This window comes from Mus caroli, unplaced genomic scaffold (assembly GCF_978045245.1).
Source record: "Mus caroli unplaced genomic scaffold, Mus_caroli_1 scaffold_20, whole genome shotgun sequence".
NCBI lineage: Eukaryota > Metazoa > Chordata > Mammalia > Rodentia > Muridae > Mus > Mus caroli.
In genome coordinates, this window is record NW_028227275.1 from 54,253,914 (window position 1) to 54,272,784 (window position 18,871).

The 18,871-nt window shown below is 40.3% G+C and overlaps 1 protein-coding gene across 3 annotated transcripts in view; it reads right to left on the reverse strand.

The window, feature by feature from the left end:
- Nucleotides 1-18,871, reverse strand: part of Atl3 (atlastin GTPase 3) — a 44,009-nt gene that overhangs the window by 12,809 nt on the left and 12,329 nt on the right. For all 3 annotated transcript variants that reach the window (XM_085833929.1, XM_085833930.1, XM_085833928.1), the window contains exons 2-8: nt 16,448-16,662; nt 15,888-16,031; nt 9,509-9,613; nt 8,009-8,059; nt 6,319-6,375; nt 5,958-6,050; nt 4,948-5,086 (exon numbers count right to left, since the gene is read on the reverse strand). In XM_085833929.1, the coding sequence (XP_085690055.1) occupies nt 4,948-5,086; nt 5,958-6,050; nt 6,319-6,375; nt 8,009-8,059; nt 9,509-9,613; nt 15,888-16,031; nt 16,448-16,662 (804 nt within the window). The remainder of the gene's footprint in view (nt 1-4,947; nt 5,087-5,957; nt 6,051-6,318; nt 6,376-8,008; nt 8,060-9,508; nt 9,614-15,887; nt 16,032-16,447; nt 16,663-18,871) is intronic.

Consider the following 18,871-nt stretch of genomic DNA (forward strand, 5'->3'; position numbering starts at 1 on the left):
TAAAAGACTAAGCCCTGGTGTTTGGTAACGGAAACACTTAAATAGCTGCTTTAGCAATCTCCCTGCTCCAGCGGAAAGTTTTCTTTATGCTGATGACACAGCATCCTGCTTCTGAGGAAACAAAGTCTCAAAAACCAAGTGATCCTCTATCTGCAAGAAACAACAGCTCAGCTTCTATGACACCAAAACTAAGTTCATGTTTGACCAGAGACTGAACTTCAATCTCTCGTCAGGCCTGGCAGCAGGAACCTTTACCTGCTGAGCTATCCCCACAACAGTTCCGCTTACAAGTGTATCACAAGAAAGTCAGTCACATGTGGTACCAGATGTGGTGACACATACCTACAATTCTACGACTTGGGAGGATGAGGCCATCCCAGGCTATCTAAAAAGTTAGAGGCCAGCTTGAATTCTGTGTACCAAGAACCCAGCTCCAAAAAATTTTTTTTTTTTTTAAACTTTTTTTTTTTTAAGATTTATTTATTTATTATATGTAAGTACACTGTAGCTGTCTTCAGACCTTCCAGAAGAGGGCGCCAGATCTCATTACAGATGGTTGTGAGCCACCATGTGGTTGCTGGGATTTGAACTCTGGACCTTCGGAAGAGCAGTCGGGTGCTCTTACCCACTGAGCCATCTCACCAGCCCTCCAAAATTTTTAAAAAACCTGTGTGACTCACAAGCTAGTCCTAGCTAAGTATTTACAAATCATCTACTTTTTTCAACTTAGAATTTATTCTTCACTGAAACTCAATAAAGCCATGCATGAAGGTGCATGCTGAAAATCCAGCACTTGAGAGGCTAAGGCAGAAGGACTGAGTTCAAGGTCAGTATGGGCTATTATAATGAATTATAGGCCATACACAGCAAGACACTGGCTCCAAAAAGAAGTAGGTATAATATACCTCAGTGGGTAAAAGAGGTTTGGCTATGCAAGTCTACTGACCTGGATCCCACTAAAGTGTAGAAGAGACTCACCTCCACAAACCTGTCTTCTGACCTCGACTACCAAACCCAGGCCCTGGTATGTGGGTCTCTGTGAGTTTGACACCAGCCTGGTCTACAGAATTGAGTTCCAGGACACCCAGGGTCACACAGGGAAATGTTGTCTTGAAAAAACAAAAACCAAAAGCCAACGCCAAAACAAAACAAAAAAACAATAAACCGATAACATACTAATATATTTGTGCTTTTCTGACCGGTTTACATATTTTCAATAATTTGGGTTTTGGAGTTTGGAGATTAGGGTCTAAGTCTGGGTTTGAACTTGAGTTTGGTGTTTGGTTGCTTTTTGGTTTTTGCTCAATGCTGAAGATCACACTTAGAGATTCAGATATGTTAGGGAAGCCTCTATAATTGAGCTACATATCCCTAGTCCTTCTGGACTTGCCTTTTCATATTTAAAAAGAGCATGACTTAACCCCTGTAATTGTATCTTACAGTTCTATCTTGGTCATGGTGGTATATACCTTCAATCCTGCCATTCCAGAAACAGAGGTCAGCATCTCTGAGTTCACAGCCAGCCTGATCTACATAGTGAATTCCAGAGGCCAGCTAAGACTAAAAAATAATTAATTAAAAAATATATATATTGTTCTATCTTGAATGAGGGAAGCAAATGATTCCTAGTCATGAGACTGGAAATTGCTTACCTTAAATTTCCTCCCTGTCTTATAAATATAAACAACACACTTAACATTTAGTTAATAAACCATCAGCAAAACTGTGCTGCCTCCCCAAACATACATCATATGACCTTACTTGAAAGGTGCCCCCCAAAAAATCTGATTCACTAAACAGGAGAATTTATAATAGCTGAGGAGGTCTTAAATTCAGAACGATGGGCTGGTAGGAAAAAGAGAGAGAGAGGACAGCCAGGTGACAACACAGAAACTGCCAATGAATGCCAAGGATTGCCATCACCTCCCAGGGCCAGGAGCGAGGCACGGGATAGGCTCTCCTCAGAGCCCCTGAAGGAAACCAGCCACTACTTCAAACTTCTGGTCTCCTGAACTGTAAAGGAATAAATCTCTACTGTCTTAAGCTGCCCAGCTTGTAGTGACTCACTAAAGACAACCACAGAAATGCAAACAACATGAGTCCCAGTAACATACAACTTCAGGTCACAGACACAAACCTTTAAAAACTGCCTACTTTCTAAATAAAAATGCTAAGATGAACTGAGTGTCAAAATAGAAGGCTCTGAAATATCAAAATGCATGAAGATGGGAAATACTGACATTTTTCTATACTTATTCCTGGTAAACCTGAGCTCCCCATGAAACCAGGGCATGACATGAAAAGTCACTGACCCATCCCCCTAAGCTCACCTATTGAAAAATATCAAAGCTGGGGGTGGTGGAATACGTCCATAGTCCCAGCATTTAGAAAGTGAAAACAGGAGAACTGCTCCAAGTTCAGAGCCAGCCTGGACTACATATCAACTCCCAGGTAAGCAATGCTAAATAGCAAGGCCTTAACTCAAAACAATCAAAAATCCAACAGTTTAGATTTGGTAAAAAATACAGCTAAAATGAAGTGTCATAACCCTGAGAGAACATTACTAGCCAGGCATACAGATGCGGATGAATACCTTAATCCCAGCAGTCAGGAAGTAGAGGCAGGAAGATAAGTTCAAAGTTACCCTCGGCTACCAAGTGAGTTTGAGGCCAGCCTGGGCTAGAGATCCTACCCCTCCCAAAAAAAAAAAAAAAAAAAGGAAGAAGGAATCTATATCATTACACACACACATATACACATGTGCACACACACACACATATACACATGTGCACATACATGCACATGAGTGCACTTAACTTCCTTAACTTTTTCTCCCTACTTATCTCTAAAAAATTTTCTCCCAGTTTTTTTAGGTAACAGGTTCTACCTCCACTGTTTACCTAAGCAGATATCTCTACCAAACCCAGGCCTTGCTCTTGAATATCTCAACCACTGAGTAACAAGATCTCACAGTATCCCCTTTAGGAAAGCTGCCAATCACTTAACACATCACACAAGTGTCAAACAGACAGTAAAGGTTACAGCTTTCAAATTTAGTTTGATTCAAGGCACTTAGACCAGCTGGCCTGTAAATCTTTTTAAAAGATTTATTGATAGAGGTTAGGGGTGGAGTAAGTGGCTCAGCAGATAAGAGCACTGCTCTTCCAGAAAATTCTGGCTTGATTTCCAGCAACTACATAATGGCTCAAAAATACCTGTAATTCCAATTCCAAAGGCTCAGACACCCTCTTTCTGGCCTCTGCACATATATGGTTCACAGGCATATAAACTGGCAAAACACCATACACATTGAATAAAAATAGAAATAAATCTTTGAAGAAGAAAAAAAGAGAAAATGGCTCAACAGTTAAGCATACTTGTTGCCCTTGCAAAAGACCCAGGTTCAGGTCTCAGCATCTACATGAGGCTCACAATAAATAACTCCAATTCCAGGGAATCCAGCACACTTTTCTGAGCTCTGCAGGCATAAGACACATACATCCTATATATTCATACAAGCAGGCAAGACACTCATACACATAGAATAAACCTAAAAAAAAAAAAAAAAAAAAAAAAAAAGGCTAAGTGTCCATTTCAGTTTTGTGTGTCGCAGCACATACACAAGTGCATTATGTTCATGCAGTACCCAGGAAGGCCAGAAGAGGGCATCATATTCCCTGAAACTACAGTTACAGTTACAGTTGTGAACCATTTAATGTGGGTGCTGGAAATAGAACCCAAGAGCACTCTTAGCTACTGAGCCATCTCAGCTTCATATCTGTACACATTGACTTAGACAAATATATTTCTTTTCTTAGATCAACTAAATCAAATAAAATGAAAATTATATATTTATTATTTATTTTATTATATATTTATTATATATTTACTGAGGCTATTCTTAAAGGACAAGTTGCCCTGGTAACTCAACATGTACATATTCTCTAAAGACTTCCTCCAAACAACAATGAACGTCTATTTCCACGGTGTAGGCTTTAAGGTGTTCACCTCTGTCCCACTGCTTTCAGCTGAGCACTTTGAGTGAGTTGCTTAACTTTTCTCATTTTTGCCAGCTTCCTGAAGCTGAAATGAAATGATGTAACTTCATGGAATCACTGTGAGCTTAGTAATAAAGCATTTTGTATAACACTGGAAACCCAACTGGACTGCAAAGCTAACAGCTACTATTACAGTGTTTTAGGGAAAATTAAGAGACTCAGATCAGCCTATAAACAAACTGCTTAACAAGTATAAACTGTGGGCCAGCCATTAGGTGACTCAGGGCCTCCAGGAATAAGGAACAAAAATAAGATAATGGTACCCAAGCATCCCAACTTGGATTCTCTAACCTAGCATTGACCCAGCAATTCTTGACGTTAGCTAATGACCCAGCATCAGGTTTTGGTAAAAGCACAAAGGAGTTGAAACAGTATTTGGCTGTGTATCATGGTACTTTTCCTCAGGAAGATATTTTTACTTGAAAAATATTGACTGTCTTATGTTTTAGTCTTCCTTCATTTAGCACTCTGATCTCTTATAAAGCAAAAGCTGTTTCTTAGAAAGAGCCCTAGCCAGGCGTGGTGGCGCACGCCTTTAATCCCAGCACTCAGGAGGCAGAGGCAGGCAGATCTCTGAGTTTGAGGCCAGCATGGTCTACAAAGTGAGTTCCAGGACAGCCAGAGCTACACAGAGAAACCCTGTCTCAAAAAGAAAAAAGAAAGAAAGAGCCCTGAAGAACATTACTTCATTTTCAGTTAGTGAAACAGGCAAAGTGCTTCTGATGGTCATCGTAATCAGGAGGGAAATCTGAACTATACTAATACTATTCTTTCTATGAGACCATATTCATTCTCAGAAACATCCATTCGATTCATAACTGACTCTCACTGCAAACTGTGGGATTCCAAAGATGAAATCACATGTACACTAGCAATGTCTGTAACATACCTTTCAATTTCCCATCAAAGTTGGGGCTTGTGGCCACCTGGAGCCCTGGATGTGGTAAGAGAAAACAGGTGACATCGGAGAAACATGAGTGAATATGATTTCTCACATTCTGAATTTCTTCATGTTGATGTTCCTTCACCTGCCAAGGAAAGTCAAGTTTACAAGCCAAAGACAATTTGGTATTCTTCACCAGCAGCCACTAGCATAAAGACAGAAGAAAGAAGACTTCCCAAATGACAGATCAGAGTGACAAATGGGAAAAGCCAGACCCCCAAAAAGTAGTAAGTGTATGAATGTGCTCGAGGCTCCCATAGCTAACAGAGAGTAGAAACTAAAGACTTGGTTGTCAAAGGTATTGTGCAACATGTAAGAAGAATAGAAAGCTTGTTGGCCAGGAGGATCCAATAAGCTAGCATTGACTGACAAAGGTCTTCTGTTTTAGGGAACAGGCTAGACTTGTTTATATATATGCCAAAGCAAATAATACTGAGTAAGAACAGAACTACAATTCTAAATATGATATTCTAAAGGCACATATAGAATGATTCAAAATAACTGGAAATTATAATTATAAAGGCCTTTTGCTCAGAGTTCCTCTCCACAGTGCCTATATATTATATACCCTGGCTCTTCAACTTTACCATGAAAAAAACTTATACTAGGACCAGAAAGATAGCCATCTTTCTGCTAAGCAGGTAAAAGGTACTTGCCATCAAGTCTGCCAACCTGAGTGTAATCCCTGAGACCCACATGGTGAAGAGAGACCTAACTTCCATATGTTGTTCTCTGACTTTCACATAAGTACTGAAGCACTCTCCTCTCTTTCTCTAGCACACACACAAATAATACTTGTAATTTTAAAATTTTTAAACAAAAAATTATACAGGTTTATGCTAATATTCATAAAAATGTAACAGAGTATCATTTTCAATCATATGCTTTAAAAACAATATTCAAAAGCAAATGAGAAAGTTACTACCTTTAGAAATCCATTCAGATTTCCTACTTACATGTAAACGCTTATCCAAAAATGCCATTCCTCCTTGCAGTCCATAGTTATATTCATAAGGGAAACTCCAATCTCGAATCAAAAACATCAGTGTCTATTGTGACAGAGCAGAACAGAATTACAACACTGTATAAGTGCATATTCAAGGTTAATTACAGTTATTACTGTAATATTTTCTGCTAATCTTTTCAAAGGGGGCAAGGGCATGCTAAAGCAATATAGCAAGATATCTCAAAAAAAAAAAAAAAAAAAAAAAAAAACAAACCCAACCTTGTAGCTTACAGGTTATAATAAAAACACGCAGATCTGGGTTGTGAACTGTAAACTAAACAAAGATAAGAATGACATTCACAGTGCTTTACCTGGAAAGGTTTTTGGAAAATTTCATCCATTGCCAGACGGCCATATTCTGTGAAGAGCTTTTAAAAAAGAAAAAAAAAATTAATAACTTGTAGGACTTTATTTAAAATAAGTTTAAGGCCGGGCGTGGTGGCGCACGCCTTTAATCCCAGCACTCGGGAGGCAGAGGCAGGCGGATTTCTGAGTTCGAGGCCAGCCTGGTCTACAAAGTGAGTGCCAGGACAGCCAGGGCTACACAGAGAAACCCTGTCTCGAAAAACCAAAAAAAAAAAAAATAAGTTTAAGGTTTCTTTTGCAAATATTTGGGAGCTAGTGAGATGGTTCAGAGGTTAAAAGCACTTGTTTTTCCAAAGGACCAGGGTTCGATTCCTAGCACCCACATGGAGGTCCACAAATTCCAGTTCCAGGGGATCCAACACCAGGCACATTTACACGTTCAGTTGAAATATTCATGCACATGAAATAAATCTTAAATTTTTTAAATATTCACTTGGCTGGGCGTAGTGCATTTTTTAGTCACTATGAGCACTTAGACCAGTGTGCAGAAACATTCCCATTTGGTGCATTCTGTTATCTCCAACGGCAAAAGTCCTGCCACCATTGTAAGTAGCTGCCCAACTCAAATGTCTGCATGAAAAGAAACAGATGGCAAGTGTCCAGGTCTGACTTTTTCTGCCCTGTTAACAAATGGGAGAAAACAGAGGCCCAAGAAGTAAAATATTCTCTCAATAGAATCTTTAAACAACTAAGAAATGAAAAGCGGAGTTCCTCCAAAGAGGGGTAAGGAAGTGGGACTATCAACTAAAGAAATGTTTGGAAGTCTGTCCCAAGGTCTCTGCCCTCTACCAGAGAAATGAATGCAAGAGTAGTATGTATGCATAGTTGATAACAACAAACATCTAGCCTTGAGGCTAAGAAAATCCTTCACTAGGTAAAAGCTTTCAGCACAGAAGCCTGGGAACCCAACCCAAACTCAACCCCCAGAAGCCTTGGCTGGTTGGTCCAGGACTCACAGAGACCCTGTCTCAAAAAACAAAATCAGGAGCATACATTATGTACCACTGTTTGCTTTTATTTCTTCTATTTTTATGTGTACGTCTGTGCTGTGTTGCTGTTGTTTGTGTGACGTGTATATTGCATGTACATGTAAATGTACATGTTAGTGTATATATACACATGTGTATGTGAAACCAGAGGTTACTACTGGATTTCTTCTATACCTTTCAACCTTAGTTTATGAGACAGTGTCTCACTGAACCTAAGCTAAGCAGTTTCCTAGACTACTGGCCATTGAGCTTCAGATAACCTATTTCTACCTCTCCATCACTGGGGTTAGCAGCCACCATACTGAAACTCACTATGTAGACCAGCCTGGCCTCAAACTTAAACAGATCCACCTGCCTCTCCCTCTTGAGTGCTGTGGTAAAAGGCATGCACTACTACACCTGGTTGTTTACGTGAGTGCTACAGATTCAAACTCAAGTTTTCATGTGCTTGCACAGCAGGTACTTCAGTGACCAGGCCTCTCTTCCCAGCACCCACCCAGCCACAGCCTTTTCATCCTATCCCTCCTCCTCTCTGGTCTCCTTCCTGCACTCAGACACACCCTCTTAATGTCTAGATTCCATACATGATAGAAAACACACAATATTTTATCATTTACCCACTAGTCCCATTACCATTTCTTGTTACCTGTAGCTGCTGAAGATCATCTTCCTGAATATTCTGGGACAAATTGTAAATCTGGAAAACAAAATCAAGATTGATAACACTCTGTCTTACTTCAAACAAGTTCCAAATAACACTGGACGGAGCTTCCCAAATGAAAAGAGAGAGAGCAGTATTATCTGTCTTTTGGAAAAAATTAAAATATAAGGCTAAAATCACAAAATTCCTTCTTTATAGTTTAAAATACTTTAAGAGGTTTGAGATTTTCTTAAAATATTTTGTATATAATTAAATAAGTAGAAAATAATAATTATTTTTGTGCTTCTAAGAGCTTAAGTTATGCATATAGTTTATGCTAATTAAATTTTATTGACAACTTGACATAACCCTGAAGACACCTGGGAAATCAGAAGCCTCAACTGAATAATTCTTCAATTGTCCTATGCCTGTAACTGAAAAAAATGTTTCTTAAAGATTTATTTATTTTATTTATGTGTATGGGTGGGTACATGGGCACAGGTATGTGTACCACATGCAGGCTTGGTACCATGGATCTCCTGAACTGTAGTAACAGACAGATGTGAGCTGTCCTGCAGGTGCTGGAAATTAATCCCAGGTCCTCTAGAGCAGCAGTCAGTGCTCTTAACCACTGAACCAGAAAGAGGGTTTCTTGCTTGTTGACTGATATGGGAGGGTCTAGCCCACTGTAAGTGGCAGCATTCCTAGGCAGGTAGGCCTGAAATAAAAAACTATATATAAACATATATGTAGTTCTTTGTACTGTCATACTATTTCATGTCTTCTTTGCCCTGTGAATTTGCTATTAAGGTTAATTTTATTATACTTAGTGTGGCTTCAGAAAGAAGCAGGCAAGTGTATGTAGGAATCCTAATCTGAGTGTGTGTGTGTGTGTGTGTGTGTAAACTATATACAGTAGCTAAGCAGGAGCAGGAGACAGTCAGTCAGCACCACTCTTCCATGGTTCCTGACTCCAGAGCTCCAAATTCCTATCTTGAGTTCCTGCCCTGACTTCCTTCCATAAAGGATCATGACCTGAAGTGTAAGCCAAATAAACCTTATCTTCCCCAAGTTCACTTGAGTCAGAATGGTTTATCACAGCCACAGAAAAGCAAACTGAAACACAGTCTAAAAAGATCACTCATAGCCAGGTGGCGGCGGCGGCACATGCCTTTAATCCCAGCACTCAGGACGCAGAAGCAGGCAGACCTCTGTGAATTCAAGGTCAGCTGGTTGGTCTACAGAGTAAATTCTAGGACAGCCAGGGCTAGCCCTGTCTTGAAAACCCAAATTAAGTAAAAAATAAAACCACTTAAATACAACCACAAAAATTGCATTAGCAGAAAATAATTGACAGACTACAGAGCTCACTGTAGAATAGTTGCCTTGCATTTTCAAAATCCTAGGTTCAATCCCTAGAAGAAGGGAGAAAGGGAAGAAATAGGGAAAGGGGGGAAGGGGAGAAGTGGGAAGCAGACAAAGGAAAGGGACAGAGGGGAATCTTACCTGAACAGAACTAGTCATAGTGCTTAGAGCAAAAATGGTAGCACAATCCTTCACAGTGGACTGGCTGTCAAAGGCCCCCTGGGTATCCATCAGAATAACTGCAACCTTAAAGAAAAAGAAAAACAAAAGGTGAAAATGAAAAGGAGGAGACTGCAAAGAGAAAAGTACACAGTAACCATTTAGGCTTTCTGTATCCACCCCAGTTCCCAAACACTGCCACAGAGGCTTGTTTATTTATAAATTAATGCCTAGGCCTTAAGCTAGGCTTGTTCCCCAACTAGTTCATAACTCAATTAGCCCATTTATACTATTCTATGTCTGCCATGTGGCTGGTTATCTCTCCTCAGTTTCATACATCTGACTTCCTCCAAGTCTGGGTGGTGAATCTCCTGCACAACTCCATACCAGAATTCCTCTATGTCAGATGTCCTACCTTCTACTGTATCCTGCCTTGCTATATAGGCTATTCATCTCTTTATTGACAGGTGATACTTTTATACAATGCACAAGAGTTTATCCCTACAGTATACAGTAATCCTGTAGTCCCAGCACTCGAGAAGCTGAGGAAAGAAGATAACCGTATGTTCAAGATCAGCCCGGAATACATAAGGAATAGTCCAGGATAGGCTATAGAATGAGACCCTGTCTCAAAAAATCAGAAAGAAAAACTGAAAGTAACATTTACATGAGTCACCCAACACTGCTTGTAGGTTCTATCAGAACAAGCAATTCAGTTCCTGCTTTGGTAAGAGCACTTCACTAGTGGCTATGTGCTCTGACCTGGTGAGATGCTACAAAACACAAGCATATGGAACAACATAAAGGATAAAATTATGCCACCAAAGGAAAACATCAATGTCATAGCCAGCCACTTACCTCACTATCCACCAGGCATTTCATTTTTAATTAAGTTATGAAACATTTATTTATTGAGAATGTAAACTACAATAGTCACTACAGAAATCAGTAGCTTAAAAATTAAAAATAGATTTCCTGTATGATCCCACTATACCACCATATGCATACCAAGGACTCCATATGCTACCACAGGTATGCTCATTGCTCATCTGTGTTCACTGCTTTTCTATTCACAATAAGAAAATGAACTCTTAATCCCAGCACTCAGGAGGCAGAGGCAGGTGGATTTCTGAGTTTGAGGCCAGCCTGGTCTACAAAGTGAGTTCCAGGACAGCCAGGGCTACACAGAGAAACCCTGTCTCAGGGGGGAAAAAAAAAAGAAAGAAAGAAAGAAAGAAAGAAAGAAAGAAAGAAAGAAAGAAAGAAGAAAAGAAAAGAAAATGAACTCACCCTAGATTTTTTAAAATGTGGTAAATGTAAACAAAAATGAAATTCCCAAAAAAGTGGGTGGGAATGAAAAATAGTATATTAACATTGGTGACACAAACTCAGAAAGACAAACACCATGTTTTCTTTCACATGCAGATCCCATCTTCTCATTTTTTATATATGCACCATTTATGTGGATGAATATGTAGAGGCCAAAACCTAGAAAAGGGCCCACAAGAGAGGGAAGGGAAGCTTTTTCTTCCTTTTACTTTTCATTAACTTATTTATTTATTCACTGTACATCCTGATGTCAGCCCCCACCTTTCCTCTCAGTTCTTCTCCCAGGTAGCCCCTCCCCCTATTGTCCATCCCTGGGAAGCTTTAAGAAAAGTGGGAGTAGTAGAAGGCACATGATTTGAAAGTGGAAGAAAGGACACTGGGAACTGAAAATATTTAAATGGGAATGGGGACAAAATGGAGGAGGTGAGATAGAGTCAACTAAAACTTAAGTATGTATGAGAAATCATAATGAAACCTGCTACTTTGTAAGCTAATTTACAAAGATAAGTCAGGAACTAAAGAGACAGTTCAGTGGTTAAGAGCGCTTACTACTCTTCCAGAGGACCTAGGTTCAATTCCAAGCACCCACATGGCAGTTTATAACCATCTGTAACTCCAGTTCCAGAGGATCCAATGCCCTCTTCTGACCTTCACATATATCAATTATATATTCACAGATACCAGTTACATATGTGTTACAGATTTATACATAGGCAAAATACCAATATACATAAAATAAAAATTATTGTAAACTTTGGGTTTGATTTCAATAGACATTTCTCCAAAGAAGTCTAAATGGCTCTTAAGTATCTGGAAAAAAAAAATTCAATACTATTCATCACTAGTAAAATACAAATGAAAATCAAAACCACAAGGACTTACCATTTCATAACTACTAAGTTGCACACACACAATGGAATTGGAGAGGAGATGGTTCAGCCAGTAAAAGGCTTGCCTCACAGCATGAAGACCTGAATTTGAGTCCCCACAACCCATGTGAAAATCCTAAAACTTCATGGTGTACACCTGTAATCCCAACTCTGGAGAAGCAAAGGCAGAAGAGCCAACCCCTACAGCTCACGGCCAACAGTCTAGCTTAACTGGTAAACGCCAAGCCAATGAGACACTGTCTCAAAAGAGATAAATAGCATTCCTAACGATGACACCAAAGGCTAATGCTCTGACCACACACTACACAAACACACAAACACATATGCACCAACACAAAATATACACAGACACACACCCCAAGATGTCTCAAACAGGGAATGGGGACTATTCAGAGGTATGTACAAGCCATCAAATAAGTTAATACACATAAATAGAACAAATAAGCCATGCATATTGAACTCAGGAGGCTAAGATATCAAATTGGAGACCAGCTTTGATTTAGAAATATAATCTTGCCAGGCATGGTGGCACACGCCTTTAATCCCAGCACTTGGGAGGCAGAGGCAGGTGGATTTCTGGTCTACAGAGTGAGTTCCAGGACAGCCAGGGCTACACAGAGAAACCCTGTCTTGAAAAACCAAAAATTAATTAATTAATTAATTAAAGGCAGTCAGAGTTGCCAGGTGACACAGAAACACATTTAGCATTTTCCCCAAGAAGTTCTTTTGTTGAAGACTTGTTCCTCAGCTCCTGAGTCTAACTGAGGTAACTCACTGTGAGGGTATTCATTCGTCTCACCAATGGTGACCCACTGATGAGCTCGTAAAGAATGAGGAAGTAGGTGGTCCAGGACATAACTCTGAGGCATATGCTCGCCTTGGCCCCTCCTGTCTCTAGCTTCCTGTCAACTGCAGTGAGTTAATCTGTCCCACCCTGAGCTTCCCATCATGACAGTCAACCCTGCATAATCACGATTCCTGTCATGTACAGATTGGTCTCTAGCCCTCAGTAATAAACACCAAGGACTGAAATTTCTGGAGCTGTGACTGAAATAAATCTTTCCTCCCTTAAGTCGTGTATCTCAAGTATCTGTCACAGACAGGAAAAGTAAACATGGATATATACAAGAGACCTCCGATCTTAGAAAAGCTTGTACATAGATGTTTATGGTGGGTAGTATTTTTAATAATTTTCTAGATGTGTTTATTTTATTTTTGTGTATATGAGTGTGTAGTTGTTATTTGGCTACTTTGTGGATTTTTCTATCTTCCACCCTTCGCCACTCTTTCTCTTCTAACCTTACAACCTCTTAACCCTACATAAGAGAGAAAACAGAGCCGAGAGGAAAGAAGAGAGATCCCTGAGTAAAGTCAGAGGTCAGAAAGTGTCACCAGACGACTTCCTGCTGATTAAGGGCATCAAGTTCCTTGGGACAAGTTTGATCTTCACTGTCAGGATATCTAAAGTCTTCCTGTTGTTTCTTCTTTGGGCATAACTACTTAACAAATCTCAACCAACAGCAACCAACCAACAACCCAACAACATTTACATACCCTCCGAAAAGTCCCCAGGACTCCAAATATCACAGAATGGCAAAAACTATCTGCAGCTGGCAAAATCATGCTTCTGCTAGAGTATGAGGCAAATCAGAGCCAAAGAAGCCCCATATTTGCACACCTGGAATCAAAAGGAAAACACATTCTGGTAATATTTCTGTTTTTCAAAGAACCAAAACTCCAAAATTATCACCACATGAGTATTTTGTGGTATGAGTGTTTAAGAGGACCCAGGTCCAGGGCTGGAGAGATGGCTCAGTGGTTAAGAGCACCAACTGCCCTTCCGAAGATCCTGAGTTCAAATCCCAGCAACCACACGGTGGCTCACAACCATCTGTAATGAGACCTGACTCCCTCTTCTGGTGCATTTGAAGACAGCTACAGTGTACTTAGATATAATAATAAATAAATCTTTAAAAAAAAAAAAAAAAAAAAGGACCCAGGGCCTCTAAAAGAGCAGCAACAACAAATGCTCTTGAGCCACTGACCTACTTCTCTAGCCCTGGGTTTTTGTTTGGTGGAAGAGGCTAGTTTAGACAGGATGTTAAGCCAGCCAGAGACTCATGTCTCAGCTCCCCAAGTACTAAGATTGCAGGCATGTACAGACAGCATTATTTATAATACACCAAAGATATACACAGTCCAAACAGTCACAACTGATGTATTAAAGAAAGTATAGTATTCTTATACAGTGGAATATTGTTCAGTCATGGAAGAGAGTAAAGGACTGATGGATGCTATAAGAGAATTAGGCTGAATAGAGGCCAGATCCAAAAAACACATATCATTTCACTTATATAACATAAACAGACAGCTTCATGAGGAGATGTAACTGAGAGATAGAACACACTAGGTTCTATCCCCAATACCAAAAAAAGACAAGAAGGCAGGGAAAAGGAGAAGATGGCAGAAAAAAAAGGGAGAGAAAGGAAGGTGAGGTGCAAGCACAGCACGTTCTCCAAGCAGGCCGCAGCTCCGGACAGCTCAGGCGAGAGTGGATTAGCAGACTAGGAGCTGGAAGAAGGCCTCTTTCAAGGAAATAAAATGTTTTACAGTCAGATGGTGATGATACCTGTTTTATCAGTTTTATGTTTATTCTAAAAACCCCGAATCAGACACTTGTACAGGATAAATCCTGAACCATCAGCATGAGATCCAATTAAACAAAAGCTTACAATCACATGTGTCTGCTAACTAGAAAATGAGACTAAAGAGGAAACAAGAGGACTCACTGGAAGCTCTCTGAGAAGCAGAAACTACATGTGGACTCAACATTGATGGAAATGGTCTCAGGTCACAGACTAACACAGTAAACTGCCAAACCACTTTTTCTGTTGTCGTCTTTGAAACAGGGTCCCACATTTTATAGCCCATGCTGGCCTCAAATGTGTGCCAATCTCTCTGCTTCAACCTCTTGAATACAGAGATTACAGGCACAAGTCACCTTGCCAAGCTCTTTTATGTACATTTTAAGAAGCTCAAGCTGGCCTCTAAGTTGTGACCTAAGACATACAAATAGCATATACAGCTCTAATAGTTGCTTTCTTTTGTTTTACAACACTTTTGTTTAACATTAGAGTGGCTTTTTTATTAAAGGAATTCAAAAATGGAAGGAAGGTTTGAGTGAGTAGTCAGCTTTACAAAGCAAAAATTTTTATTATAAAATGTATATATATATATCGACACCTCCCTGCATCAAGCTTTCCACTTAGTAAAGGGTTTAAATAAGCACACTGTAGGATCTACTGTCAAAATAACTCAACAGGAAAAAACAGCAATTACATTAGGAGATAGGAGTTATCATGGATTTAAAAGAATCTAATTTATTTTTTGATTGGATTAACACAGTGTATGTTAAAGTTCTCATCTAGTGACAAGCAAGTTAGTGTGCACCTATGTGTGGGGGATGAGGAAGTCAACCTTGTGAAGGAAAAAGTAGGATGGAGAGCGAGGCACCACAGGCTCCTGGGACTCCTCTAAGAGTCCTGATCTGCCTCACATGGCATAGATCTAAGACTGCTCCCAGAACACCAGTGAGACAGCAAAGAAGAACCGAGGCCAGGGCACAGCTGCTTCCCCTGTCTTCATGGAGTCCTAAGAGGTGAGGATACTCCCCCCACTCCTTCAGAGTAACCTCATCAGGCATGGCTTCCATTGGAGGCCAGTGATGATGTGGTGAGATACAAATGGACAAGGATTAGGGGGTTGGGATTGGTTCAAACACTGTATATAAGCTTATATGCTGGGCAATAAACTGAGATCTGCACCCTAATGCTGGTCTCCAGAGTCGGATTTCCCAGGCTTCATCATGTGACTCCATCTCCTCTCCCCATACCTATGATCCCAGAACACAGGCAGCTGAAGGTGCCATCTCAGGATGACTCAAGGCCAGCCTAGTGTTACCTACCGAGTTCCAGACCAACCTGGCAAACTTATCCAAAACCAAAAAAATTCCTATCTCAAGAAAACAAAAGAAACACAAGTTTTCATTTAGTTATTCTGTAATAATGTCTAAATCTTTTCTTTCCTTTCTTTCTTTTCTTTTCTCTCTTCCCTTCCTTCTTTCTTTATCTTAACATCCTTACCTTTTTTCCACATGGCTTCTTCACAGTGAAAACTTCACTCCAAATCTGAATCCCAGTAGTTTCTGGATCAGAGCCCCCTCGCCACGAAAATCCTGTCAGTGGTTCTTCTGGGTCACCCAACCAGTCTGAATGACCACCTTCCTTCTAGAGGAGAAATCGGATGTTATGTTACATCTTTGCTTTCATTTTCAGAGGCACTGGGAATAAAATACAGGGCCTCACACATGATAGACAAACACTGGACCACTATACTACATACCCCAACCACTCACCAGATCTTTATTTTTTTGTAAAGATGTATTTATTTATTTTATGTATATGAGTACACTGTTGCTATCTTCAGGCACACCAGAAGAGGGCATCCCATTACAGATGGCTGTGAGCCACCATGTGGTTGCTGGGAATTGAACTCAGGACCTCTGGAAGAGCAGTCAGTGCTTTTAGCCACTGAGCCATCTCCCAGCCCCCTCATCAAATCTTATGTGATTTTATACATCAAGAATAATTCATGACCTTATTTTTCTCACTTTCTACTTTAAAATTAACTAAGTCTTTCTTACCTGAGAATATAAGTATCGCAGCATAAAGTCCAGAATGAAGGATTTGCCCTTTCGAAAAGCACCAGCCACTGATACTACCACCACATCAAGATCTCGGATATGGTCTTGGAGGAGGATGCTGGCCAAGGCTCTCTCTTCTAGCTCAAAGGAATGTTGTTCTTTATGAACCAAAACAACCTGCACTGGACCAGGTTTTCCATTTTCCATGGCATCACCTATGCCCATTTAGAAACCAGAAAAAAAAAAACATTAAGTTTTACACACACACACCATGAAGAGAACAAAAGCTTTCATAAGGCACATAACATATACAATAGCCATAACTGTAAAAGAAGGAGTATATGGGATTTTCTGTGTATCCCTGGCTGTCCTGGAACTCACTCTGTAGACCAGGCTGGCCTCGAACTCAGAAATCCGTCTGCCTCTGCCTCCCAAGTGCTGGGATTAAAAGCTGAGCCACCACTGCCCAGCTAACATGGTGAATTTTAATTTGGGGTTATTAATGGGGAAACAGATACTAATAGCTTAGAAGGCAGATACCTGCCCAGCTATAGTGCTGATTAAGGCTTATTATAACAATAAAAGCTAAGGGCTGGAGAAATGGCTTAGAGGTTAAGAGCACTGCCTGTTCTTCCAAAGAAATGCTTGTGAAAATTCTGATCTCCAGAATCCAGGATGGTTATAATTCTACCTTCACAAGGCCGACTCCCCAGAGCAAGCTGACTAACCTAACTGGTTATATCTGTAAGCTCTGGATTTGAGTAACAGGCACTGGTCAACAAAGGTAGACGAGTAATTGAAGATGATTCCTGATGTCAACCATGGGCCTCCAAGTATACCTACACACGTGTGCCCACACACACAAGCGAGCGCACGTGTAACACACACACACACACAGGAAAGGGGATTTTTAAAAAAATCTGGAATCTATTATGTATCTCAAGCTGATCTAAAACTCAATATCCTCCTGCCTCAGCCTCCCAAATGCTGTGATTACAAGCATGTGCCACTACTTCTAGCTATCTTAGACTAATTGTTGGCACAGCAGCAAATAAATCCAAGACCCAAAGGTCTTTAGTCTCTCATATAAAAGAACTGAGAAAATCTGGGCCTGGGGTGGCAGCCCTCTAGTAGAGCATTTGCCCACTGCGTGCATGCAAGTCCCTGGGTTCCACTCCTGTAATTTAAAAAATGAAAATGAAAACTCTGGGAAATGTATCTTTTAAAAAAAAAAAAAAAAAAAAGATGTACTTATTTTATGTATATGAGTATACTGTAGCTCTTTTCAAACACACCAAAAGAGGGCATCAGATCCTATTATAGATAGTGGTGCGCCACCATGTGGTTGCTGGGAATTGAACTCAGGACCTCTGGAATAGCAGTTAATGCTTCTAACCGCTGAGCCATCTCTCCAGCACCTTAGAAATGTATTCTTAAGGAAAAGCCAGTGTTAAAGTAATGTACAGAACTCAAAGCAGCTTACGAAACAAAATTCAACAGTGGCAGAGAAGACATTCCCTCAGTCAACAAGAATACTTAGAAGCTGTGTCTGTACAGACTGCTGACTGATTAGAACTGTAATAATGTGGAGAGGTTGGAGTGTTCCAGACCCAGAAGCTAACCACCTTGTCTGGACTAGCTCTGGCTCCCAGAACAGCCATTCCTGTGTGATGATCTCCATACGTATGACCCTCATAAATTCATGTGTGGCCTTATTGGAAGAAGTGGGTCACTGTAGGGTGATTTTGAGGTCTCCTATCATCAGCTACACCCAGTGCTGGCTGTGGATCAAGATGTAAAACTCTCAGCGGCTCCTGCAGCATACCTGCCTGCATACTGCCTGCTTCCTGCCATGATGATAATGGACTAAACCTCTGAAATGGTAAGCCAGCCCCAATTAAGAGTTACGGTGCTCATGGTGTCTCTTCACAGCAATGGAAACCCTAAGATACCTTAACTATCTCTCTATCAACTAGTATCTGGTGACTAACAGATAAAAAGGCTTTTAGAATCTATTAACTTACCAGACCACTAGCATTCACCCACCTGTTGTCATCAGACAGCATTTGAGGCCTACAGAAAAGCTTCCTCTATCTTGTTGTATTATTTCTCTGCTGTACCCACCAATGTATTTTAAACTTGCCTTGATTTTTTTTACATTACGTAAAACTACAAAACTTCATTTCTAAGATTTAGGGTAGTCTAAATTTATATTCCCAGATCATGGTCATTCAAATATGGCTCCAGAACAAACTATCTCTTATTTCTCTTTATAGTGAAAGCTGAGTTTTTGTGTCAACACCCTAATATTCTCTGATTTCTCCTTGTTATGTAACAGTGTTGGGTTTTTGTGTGTATGTGTGTGCTTCTCTTTTGGTGGGGGGGGGGCGGTCATACAAAGAAATGGGTTACATTACGGCATTT